This window comes from Nycticebus coucang, chromosome 13, assembly GCF_027406575.1.
Source record: "Nycticebus coucang isolate mNycCou1 chromosome 13, mNycCou1.pri, whole genome shotgun sequence".
Lineage (NCBI taxonomy): Eukaryota > Metazoa > Chordata > Mammalia > Primates > Lorisidae > Nycticebus > Nycticebus coucang.
In genome coordinates, this window is record NC_069792.1 from 62866166 (window position 1) to 62877585 (window position 11420).

General features: G+C 41.3%; 2 protein-coding genes and 1 pseudogene across 4 annotated transcripts in view; 1 reads left to right on the forward strand and 2 right to left on the reverse strand.

The window, feature by feature from the left end:
* FBXO43 (F-box protein 43) overlaps positions 1-1317 on the reverse strand; it is a 28234-nt gene extending 26917 nt beyond the window's left edge. The window contains exon 1 of the mRNA XM_053558684.1: positions 1294-1317. Coding sequence (XP_053414659.1) covers positions 1294-1317 — 24 coding nt within the window. The remainder of the gene's footprint in view (positions 1-1293) is intronic.
* A 2041-nt stretch (positions 1318-3358) lies between these two features.
* LOC128564109 (uncharacterized) lies at positions 3359-3459 on the reverse strand (annotated as a pseudogene).
* A 1287-nt stretch (positions 3460-4746) lies between these two features.
* On the forward strand, positions 4747-7509 carry POLR2K (RNA polymerase II, I and III subunit K). 3 transcript variants are annotated; one of them, XM_053558999.1, is made up of 4 exons: positions 4747-4816; positions 5462-5530; positions 6016-6108; positions 7168-7509. In XM_053558999.1, exons 2-4 carry the CDS (start codon positions 5470-5472, stop codon positions 7188-7190), a joined length of 177 nt encoding a protein of 58 aa, XP_053414974.1. In that variant the 5' UTR covers positions 4747-4816; positions 5462-5469; the 3' UTR covers positions 7191-7509. The 3 variants fall into 3 exon arrangements, with proteins under 3 accessions (XP_053414974.1, XP_053414972.1, XP_053414973.1); XM_053558997.1 differs by having other exon boundaries at positions 4757-4867; XM_053558998.1 differs by having other exon boundaries at positions 4786-4929.
* The last annotated feature ends 3911 nt before the right edge of the window (positions 7510-11420 follow it).

An 11420-nucleotide genomic window follows, 5' to 3' on the forward strand; every position in this document is an offset into this window, starting at 1 on the left:
CATAGCAACCTCAAACTCTTGGGCTTAAGCGATTCTCTTGCCTCAGCCTCCCAAATAGCTGGGACTGGCAGAAGCCTGGCTGTTTTTTGGTTATAGTTGTCATTGTGTTTGGCAGGCCCAGGCTGGGTTCAAACCCGCCAGCCCCAGTGTATGTGGCTGGTGCCCTAGCCACTAAGCTATAGGTGCCAAGCCAAGAGTCTGAAGAGCAGTTTAGAAAGACCATTCTGGTGGTGCAGTGGAGGATAGAATGAAAAGCTGTGAGAAGCTACTGCATTTTCCCAGGAGAAGTGAAGGTGAAGAAACTGGACTAGTCATATTCAGTTGGTGAAATCAAGGACATGGGGCAAAGAGCGATGAGTACAGGCTTGAGAGAAAATAAGACAAATTTGGGGAGATGCCTGTGGGTCAGTGGTTAGGGCAGTGACCCCATATACCGAGGGTGGCGGATTCGAACCCAGCCCCAGCCAAACTGCAACAAAAAAATAGCCAGTTGTTCTGGCAGGCACCTGTAGTCCCAAGCTACTTGGGAGGCTGAGGCAAGAGGATAGCTTAAGCCCAGGAACTGGAGGTTGCTGTGAGCTGTAATGTCACAGCACTCTACCCATGGTGATAATGTCTCTTAAAAAAAAAAAGAAGAAGAAGAAGAAGGTGGTCCCTATGGCTCAAGGAGTAGGGTGCCAGCCCCATATACCGGGGTGGTGGGTCCAAGCCCACCCCTGGCCAAAACTGCAAAAAAAAAAAAGAAGATGAATTTGGCTTGGCTCCTAAAGTCAGCAGCTAGGGCGTTAGCCACATACACCAGAGCTGGTGGGTTCAAATCCAGCCCGGGCCTGCCAAACAACAATGACAACTATAACCAAAAAATAGCCAGGTGGTGTGACAGGCATACAGTCCCAGCTACTAGGGAGGCTGAGGCAAGAGAATGGCTTAAGCCCAAGAGATGGAAATTGCTCTGAGCTGTGTCGCCATGACACTCTGCCCAGGGCAACATAGTGGGACGCTGTCTCAAAAAAAGAAAAGAAGATGAATTTAGTGGGAGATTATTAAGTCTGGAGCACTGTAGGACTTAGACAGGAATTTATTAGTACTTATTCTTCAGGATAGTACCTCTCTGGAGCCTACCCCACACTCCCAGGAAGAGCGAGTAGCACCCTCTCCAGCTCTCAATCAAATCTCTATTGCAGCCATTTTGCCCTCCCCTGCCATGTATTTGCAAGCCTTCTGCTGAATTCTGCTGAATTTTCCCTGTATAATTTATCACCTTCTAAAATCTTATCTATTTACTTTATTTACTGTCTGCCCCTCCTCAATCCCCATCTCAACATTAACAGGGCAGGAAGTCTTGCCTAAGGTTAAATAAAATCCACACAATCCCAAAACACCATTTCAACATTGCCCTTTACCTTTTTTTCTCCAGTTATTTTTCTTGAGAAAGAACATATCATAACTCCTTTATATCATTCAAGGAAGAATATTTCTCAAGCGGGGTGCAGTGGCTCATGCCTATAATACTAGCACTCTAAGAGGCTGAGGCAAGTGGATTGCTTGAGCTCAAGAGTTTGAGACCAGCCTGAGTAAGAGCAAGACCCCATCTCTGAAAAATAACCGGGCATTGTGTCAGGAGCCTGTGGTCCCAGCTACTCAAGAGGCTGAGGCAAGAAATTTGCTTTGAGCCCAAGAGTTTGAGGTTGCTGTGACATATGATGCCAAAGGCAAAAAAAAGTGAGACTCTTATCTAAACAAAAAAGAAGAATTCTCACCTCTCCCTACCCCAAAACAGAAAAAAGATATCCAGTTATATGTAGCTTGCTCTGACCTTTATTTATATACTACAGATTTAAACCACAAGTTATATTTTCATATTCTTTATCAACCAGTCTTTTGCCCTATTGATTCCCTTTCCTGGATTGGGTGTCATACCATTACCTTCAGAATTCTAAAACCTACCTGCTTTCCACAGGATATAATACTTCTTTTTAAGACCATCCTATAAAACATGATGGAAAATTTTCCCAATTACCATTACATTCAAGTTATGCAGATACTCATAATTGAGTATGAATTAAGGAAATGAATATGTTTAAGAAAAGACAGGGGAAAAAGTAACAATGAGCATTGCCACAACCATATTATAAGAAGTTAAAAGTTTGGAGAGAATAGTACAACGATGTCCATCTTGTATTAAGTGCTCAAGAAAGGTTAGCTAATGTTATTGATGATAGCATAGCTCACACTGAGCATGCTTCTTAGGGATCCTACAACTACAGGTTTCTGCTGATAATAAAGAGGGTGTTGGATTGGGAACTAGAACCAATGTGAACTCTTATTGAAATTTTGGATCTCCTTGTCATTACCTTGCCCTTCTGTAGGGCTCCAGGATCTAGATGTATTCTACATATGGTGATCCAACTCCATAGATTATTCTGTGCCAGAAAACTTCAAACAGACTTAAAATCCAAGACAGCTTGCAAATATGAAAGTTGGACTTTTGGGATCACTTCACTTCTTTTGTTCCCTTTCTTCCTTCCTTCCTCCCTTTCTTCACTCCCTCCCTCCCTCCTTCCTTCCTCTCTTTCTCCTTTCCCCCCTCTCTCCCTTCCCTCCTCCCCTTTTTTTCAGACAGAGTCTACTCTGTCACCCTAGGTAGAATGTCATGGCATCATTGCTCACAACCTCAACCTCTTGGACTTGAGAAATCCTCTTGGTTTAGCCTCCCAAATAGCTGCAACTATAGGCATGAGCCACTATGCCCAGCTAGTTTTTCTATTTTTAGTAGAGACAGGGTCTTGCTCCTACTTATGCTGGTCTGGAACTCCTGAGCTCAAGCAATCCTCCCAGAGTGCTAGGTTACAGGCATGAAACACTGTGCCTGGCCTCACTTCTTTCTCTCTTTTTTTTTTTTTTTGTAGAGACAGAGTCTCACTTTATGGCCCTCGGTAGAGTGCCGTGGCCTCACACAGCTCACAGCACCCTCCACCTCCTGGGCTCAAGCGATTCTCTTGCCTCAGCCTCCCGAGTAGCTGGGACGACAGGCGCCTGCCACAACGCCCGGCTATTTTTTGGTTGCAGTTCGGCCGGGGCCGGGTTTGAACCCGTCACCCTCGGTATATGGGGCCGGCGCCTTACCGACTGAGCCACAGGTGCCGCCCGATCACTTCTTTCTCTTATAACAATGATTCTATCTAATACTTCTTGTAGGGAAGCCTATTTTGACTCTTAGACTACCTTTGGTTGAGAGGATAGGAATTTTGGAACAGGGCTAATGGTCAAAAAATATCTATTCTCTGTTTGTGGAGGAAGGAACTGGAAACTGCTGTTTCCCTGGAAAGTTTTATTTCTTTTTTTTTTTTTTAATCAGAAACATATGCAACACTTCACGAATTTGCGTCATCCTTGCTCAGGGGCCTTGATAATCTTCTCTGTAATGTTCCAATTTTAGTATATGTGACATGTGGACAATTTTACATTGACAAATAGGAAGACTGCAAAAGTTGGTCCTCAAGTTGGTCTGTGGAGATGCAATCACAGTTTGAACTCCTAGAAGTGAACGGCAAAGCTCAAAGTTCTCAAGTTGCTGGGTGAAGGACCAGAAAGGAGTGTAGCCTGCTTTGTATGATACTAAAAACATAGCACATATCAAGAGAATGCAAGCCTGCTTCTCTGAGTAACTTTATAATACTTGTAGCTATTAACAACTGATTCAGGTATCTTTTTTTTTTTTTGAGACAGTCTCAACTATGTCCCACTCAAGGGCCATGGCATCACAGCTCGTAGCAACCTCAAACCCTTGGGCTTAAGCAATACTTTTGCCTCTGCCTCCCAAGTAGCTGGGAGTACAGGCGCTCACCACAATGCCCGGCTATTTTTTGGTTGCAGTTGTCGTTGTTGTTTAGCAGGCTTCGGGTCGGGCTCGAACCCGCCAGCCTCGGTGTATATGGCCGGTGCCCTAACCACTGAGCTACAGGCGATGAGCCTGATCAGTTACTTTTTGAATTTTACTGACTTCTTTTTCTTCACCCTACTTGTAACTAAAATGTCTGCTGTGAGGAAAGTAAACAAATATAAACGTTCTGAACCAAATTGATTTATCTCACTGAAATCGTGATCTCTGAAAGAACGCACTTTCGCAGAGCAGGACGTTTTGGTTTTCTACGGAGGAATATATGGGGCGGCGGGAGGGCCAGTAGACAGCTAAAGCTACCAAGATCGCTTCAATTAAATGGGAGTTGTTAATGAGACTACCTCTCATTTGTCTTTGCTTTAAAATGAGTAAAAGGAATGGGAGAGAGAGATGACAGGAGCCGAGAAGAGAAACGGCCAAAAAGCAAAAACAAAATCATGGAAGGGTAGGAAGGAGCTGCCCTACTGTCCCAGCACAAGTATCAAACAACTGGAAAAACTTAACTTGGCAAGTGTTTTTTCTACGTAAAAATCCTTAGTGGAGTCGATGACTCTGAGTTCGTGAGAACCACTAGCCTAGGATTCCACCGGTACTTGTCACCTCGGTTTCTCTTCTCTAAGTTTTGCCCTTCCGGAAAAGTATTACTTTCAACCAATTTCGTTAGGTGAAGGCGAGGCTGTCTCCCAAATTGGCTGTACTCTTGTCAGGATCATGAGGAATCCTTCCCCATAGAAACAGTACACCAGAATCTAACAAACGAAACTCCCGGGCTGGTCGCTTTTGCGCAATTCAGGTCGCCTGGCCACGCCCAGGACGGAAAGGGCGGAGACCCCCGCTGTGCGTCATGTGCGAGCGCCGGAAGTGGCAACTACACAGCGGCAAGCTGGGTTACGTTGAGAATCGCGGAGCGGGGAGGTTCGCGGGGCTGCGTGGGTAGGATATAGGCGGTTTGGAAATTCGTGCGTTGTAAGTTGGGATTCATGCGTAGGTGTTTGGCCCAAATAGGACATACTCTTGAGGCTAAAAAGGTACAGTGTGGGGTTAGAGTTCGGCGAGGCTGGAGATGAGACTCCATGCTGGCAGTTCTTTCCTTATTTTGTTTAACCAGTAGGAATTTTTTCATTGTTTTTCCCTTCTGTTAGCCTGTTCTGTTGAGAGGCATAATTTTTTGTTTGCCACCTTCGGCTTATGTTGGGAAAAATGAAACTTGTGTTAAATGAGAACGCGAGCTCTGAAGTCAGATCTGAATCCCTTTGCCTCTTAAACTCTGTAATCCTGCGGAAATTAACCCTAAGCCTCGGGGTTTTTGATGTATAAAATGATATTTCCTAGAATTATTGAGGTTGTAGTGAAATAACATGTATAAAGTATTTTTTATTGTGTCTTGTTTGGGGTAAACGCTGTACTTCGTGTTTCCTTCTTTAGACCGAATCCACAGGGTTTTGAGGGGGAGGAAACATTAGGAATTGGGATCGTTTTAGCTTTTCATGGAAAAAATGGAATCTGTTTGGGTTTGTAAGAAGCCCCTTTGAGGTAATCAGTATTTGAATCTCATTTCAGGGACTATAATGGACACCCAAAAGGACGTTCAACCCCCAAAGCAGCAGCCAATGATATATATCTGTGGAGGTAGGAGTAGCACTTAAATAAAGGAGGAATATTTTACTTAAGTTTTTTTTCTTTGTACATTCTTACATTTATCCTTTGCTTAAATGGGTTAACTGATGTTTTTAAGTTATAAAGTAGAATACTTTAACAACCATTTTTCTTAAAAGCTCTTACTAAGGTAGCATTTTCTTTCTTGGGAAAAGGGCATTGTCTACAACTATTTTTATTCCTACCAAGTAATGTTTAATAAAAGGAACATACCCTTGAGATTGAGAATATTTTAGTGCTTTGGATTGCCTTGGGTAAAAAATATAATTAAGATAATTTTTTGTTGGGCGTTGCCTGTGGCTCAAAAGAGTAGGGCACCAGCCCCATATACCAGAGGTAGCGGGTTCAAACCCTGCCCCAGCCAGAAACTGCAAAAAAAAAAAAGAAAAAGAAAAAGATAACTTATTGTCTGTAATATTTTCATTTTAGGCATTGAGTAAATGTGTTTTCTTTTCTAGAATGTCACACAGAAAATGAAATAAAATCCAGGGATCCAATCAGGTGCAGAGAATGTGGATACAGAATAATGTACAAAAAAAGGACTAAAAGATGTATCTTTTTAACTATGCTTTCTAAATATGAGATAAGAGGGAATGAAGGATTATGAGGGTTATATACTAATTTCTGGTAAAAATAGTAATAATTTTTGGATTACAGTACTTATTTTAAAAAACAAATACGATTAGCACTTTTATAGACAAATATGTAGGTTCTAAATAATCCAAATACTAATTGATTTTGACTCTCATAAGTTTATTATTCAGGGATTCTGTACAGTCATTCTTAACGACAGGGATATATTCTAAGAAATGCAACTTTAGGTGATTTCGTTCTTCTTACACAAACCTACATGGTATAGCCTACCACACACCTTTGCTATGTGGTGTACCATATTGCTTTATAGGCTACAAACCTGTACAGCATGTTATGGTACTGAATCCTGTTGACATTTGTAATACAATGGTAAATATTTGTATATCTAAACACAGAAAAGGTACAGCAAAACTATGGTGTAATATTATGGAGACCACTGTTATACGTGTACATGCAGTCTATTGTTGACCAAAATGGCCTTACATAGCATGTGACTATTTCACAAGTCTTATTCATGAGCTTAAGTTTATGGCCAAACAAAATTACACATGTGTGAGTAGAAATACAAGTATTGTGTACACTAACTATCTAATGGAAAAAGTGGAGTCTGTGAATTCGTCCAAATACTCAGAGTAAATTGTTATGCGGTAACAAAGTTTTAAAAATCAATGTAAGTTATCACTTTAAACATTGCTTCAGTGTTTTTTGATGCATTGGGCTTTCTTATCATGGAAGATGTCATAAAAAGTTGAAATGGTTTTTTTTAGTTCATCTCCAGTTGTCAGAGTAAATAGTGAATTCCATTCTTTTGTGCATTTTAACTAAATAACAGACTAGCTAATTGCAAAGAGGTGATTTGAAAGTCTTAAATCTTTTATTTTTTATTTTTTTTTACATTCTGGAATAGGTAAGTTTATTTAAGAAGTTCTGTTACCAAGTTGCTTGCAGTTTTTAGAGTCTTAAATCTTACATATAATTTTTAAGTACTTTGTTGTCCTTAACTCAGTTTAATACAGTGGTGGTTTTCGACGCCCGATGAAACGTGAATTCAGAAGATTGTCTTCATTTATATTTGGATTTGCCCCATTAGTATTTCTCATTACTGTATATATATTTCTGTTTAGCATACAGTAATACTCGCCACTTATCCTCATGGGATATTTTATTTTCCAAAACCCTTAGTGGATGTCTGAAACCTCAGATAATACCAAATCCTATATACATTATGTTTTCCTATATGTACATATCTGTGATAAAATTTAATTTATAAATTAGGCACACTAAGAGATTAACAACAATAACTAATAAAATACAATAATTATAACAATATACTGTAATAAAAAAGTTATGTGAACATATGAATGTGTCTTGTCTGTCTCTCCAAATATGTTATTGTTCTGTACCCATCTCTTTGGGGACTGTGATTCACCATGAGTAACTGAAGCCACAGGAAATGAAACTGTGAATAAGGGGGGACTGCTTTACTTATGAATACAACTATATACATCATTCTATTTCATTTTTAAGAGTATGTTTTATTTATGCATTGATAGTTTGTGTAAAGAAATTTTTTGTTAAATTACATGACTTATTGTGTATGTAATCTGACACAAGAAAGATTAAAATTGCTTCTTTAGGCTGAGCGCCTGTAGCTCTGGGTAGGGTGCCAGCCACATACACTGGAGCTGATGTGTTCAAACCCAGCCCAGGCCTGCCAAACGAGGACAACTACAACCAAAAAAAAAAAAAAATAGGCGTTGTGATGGGCGCCTGTAGTCCCAGCTACTTGAGAGGCTGAGGCAAGAGAATCACTTAAGCCCAAGAGTTCGAGGTTGTTGTGAGCTGTGACACCACGGCCCTCTACCAGGGGCGACATAGTGAGACTCTTGTCTCAAAAAAAAAAAAAAATTGCTTCCTTAAACCACACTTTTAATCAAAACCTAAGTCATCTGCAGTTATTGTTAAAAGTGCAGATTTCTAGAGCCCTCTGAAGATCTGATCATAAAAGTCCTTTGAACCCACTGTTTGATGTCACCAACTGTTTTAAACCTCTAGTGTCACTTTGTACAGAGTTTACCAGTGTACTTTTGCTGTCAATCTGTGTACATCATTTTGAGTTCGGTTTTTCTTTTTCTTTTCTTTTCTTTTCTTTTTTTTTTTTTTAGAGACAGAGTCTCACTTAGTTGCCCTTGGTAGAGTGCTGTGACATCACAGCTCACAGCAACCTCCAACTCCTGGGCTTAGGTGATTCTCTTGCCTCAGCCTCCCAAGTAGCTGGGACTACAGGTGCCCACCACAACGCCCGGCTATTTTTTTTTTTTTTTTTAAGACAGAGTCTCATTGAGTCACTCTGGGTTTGAGTGCCATGGAGTCATAGCTCTCAGTAGTGTCAAATTCCTGGCTCAAGTAATCCTTTTGCCTCAGCCTCCGGAGTAGCGGGGACTGCAGGCACCTGCCACAACACCTGGATAGTTTTTCTATTTTTTAGTAGAGATGGGGCTTCACATTGCTCAGGCTGGTCTTGAACTCCTAAGCTCAAGCACTCCACCTATCTCGACCTCCCAGAGTGCTAGGATTACAGGCATGAGCCACTGCACCCAGCCTGTCTTTCTTTTGTTATGTGGCATAGTCCTTTTTGTATTTCTGTATAATGCTTGACTATTTTTCAAATCTTGGAAGTGGGAAGGGAAATTTTAATGGTTGCTTTCTGTAAGGCAAAATCAATCCCAAGCAAAAAGAGGATGAGGCAAGCTATTCAGGTATACTTTCCCTGGTGTAATCATTAAGGTCGACAATTCTGCATTTAGGATGTAAAAAGAATAGGGATTGATTTACACTCAATTATTGGATAAACGTTTACATTTTTTGCCTTGATCTTAAGGATGGGAATTGATGGTCACACCCATATTCTTTCTGTTCTAGGATTTCATGGTTAAAGTGCATGTTGGACTCCCTAACATTTCATTTAAAAAATGACATACATTCCAGCTTTTTTTTTTTTTTTTTGAGACAGTCCCACTCAGTCGCCCTAGGGTTGAGTGTCATGGAGTCATATGTCACAGCAACCTCAAATTCTTGGGCTCAGGAGATCTTTTTGTCTCAGCTCCTGAATAACTGGGGCTACAGGCACCTGCTACAGCACCCGGCTAGTTTTTCTATTTTTAGTAAAGACAGTCTTACTTTTGCTCAGGCTAGTCTCCATCTACTGACCTCAGGCAATCCACCTGTCTAAGCTTCACAGAGTGCTATGATTACAGGCATGAGTCACTGGCCCCCACCCATATTCCAGCTTTATTAATAGCTGTATCTATGATTCATTCGAAATTTAGCCTTGACTTTTGTATTATGTTAGAGTCTCACAACAACCTCAAAATCTTGGGCTTAAGCGATTCTCTTGCCTTAGCTTCCCAGTAGCTGGGACAACAGGTGCCGCCACAACGCCCGACTATTTTTTGCTTGTAGTTGTTGTTTGGCAGGCCCAGGTTGGATTCAAACCGACCAGCTCTGGTGTATGTGGCTGGCACCTTAGCTGCTTGAGCTATAGGTGCCGAGCCAAGACTTAGCTATTTTCATGTTGTAGTTGTTTAGCTGGCCTGAGCCAGATTCAAACCCACCATCCTTGGTGCATATGGCCAGCACTGTAACCACTGTGCTACGGGTGCTGAGCCATATCCTTGACTTTTTTAAAAAAAACTCATTTCTACTACCATCTTTATATGTATATTCTATATACTTATTATATGCTATATGAAGTGCTGACATACTTGGATTTGTAAAGAGTGCACCTCTGGTCGAGGTTTTCCTTTCCATGGCTTGCAAAATTTTTTTTTTGTTTTTTGTAGAGACAGAGTCTCACTGTACCGCCCTCGGGTAGAGTGCCGTGGCGTCACACGGCTCACAGCAACCTCTAACTCCTGGGCTCACGCGACTCTCCTGCCTCAGACTCCCGAGCAGCTGGGACTACAGGCGCCCGCCACAACGCCCGGCTATTTCTTTGCTGCAGTTTGGCCGGGGCTGGGTTTGAACCCGCCACCCTCGGCATATGGGGCCGGCGCCCCACTCACTGAGCCACAGGCGCCACCCGGCTTGCAAAATTTTATAATTCTGCTTTTGAACTTGTCCTTTTTACACATGAAAGTATAAATATATGATATCTCTATGACGGTCTGCTAAACAGATAAACCTCAGCTCATTGGATAATACAGTTCTCTTCACTCCTGTTATTTTAGCATAAATCCTTTACATATCAGTAATTTAAATGATTATTGTTACTTGGTTAACTGGACAGAGCAACTTGATGGAAAAGGCATCACCACTGGAACTCCCTGCTTTCACTCAGCCTTTAGCCTTTTTCCTCTTTGTGCCCTCTTCATTTAAAAACTGGAAGTGATTTTATCTCTTACCTACCTGGACTTTAAGAAAAAGATTGCTATAAAATTGCTTTTAAAAGATTTATTTGACGGCTTGGCGCCCATAGCTCAGTGGTTACAGTGCTGGCCACATACACAGGGGCTGGTGGGTTCGAACCTGGCCCGGACCAGCTAAACAACAATGACAACTACAACAACAACAAAAATAGCTAGGTGCTGTGACCGGGCACCTGTAATTCCAGCTACTTGGAAGGTTGAGGCAAGAGAATCGCTTAAACCCAAGAGTTTGAGGTTGCTGTGAGCTGTGACGCCATGGCACTCTAACGAGGGCAACATAGACTCAGTCTCAAAAAAAAAGAAAAAGATTCATTTGAATAGTGCTCCATCAACAGGAAAATTAGTAAAGCTGAGCTAGAAGTTAGCACACTACTCGTTTCCTAATAAACTGCTTACTGACTACAGACATACTGAAAACCATGCCCATGTCTAGGAAAAGCGCTGAATGGAGGTTTGTTCATATCCTGCTCTGCTATTCAGTGACTGGCCAGTTTACTTCATTTCTTTTAATTTCAGCTTCATTATGGAAGCTAAGAGGAATTATTGTCAGTACATGGAGGTAACAGTGCTTTAAGACTGAAGCTGTGTTAAGAGGTTGGAGGTATGAAAAATTCAAAAATGAAATGAGAAATGAATATGTGTATAGAAATGGTTGGAAAGGTATAAAAACAAATTCCCTCCTCACACCTGTGCACACATGTCCTCACCCCCATCTAAAATAACTTCTGTGTAGAAAATTAGTCAAGGTGGAATGGTTATTACAGCAGATGACCAAAGGATGAGAAGGAACATTATTACTAAAACAGGAAAAAGCCTGTATAAAAGCTTTGGGATGGACAGTG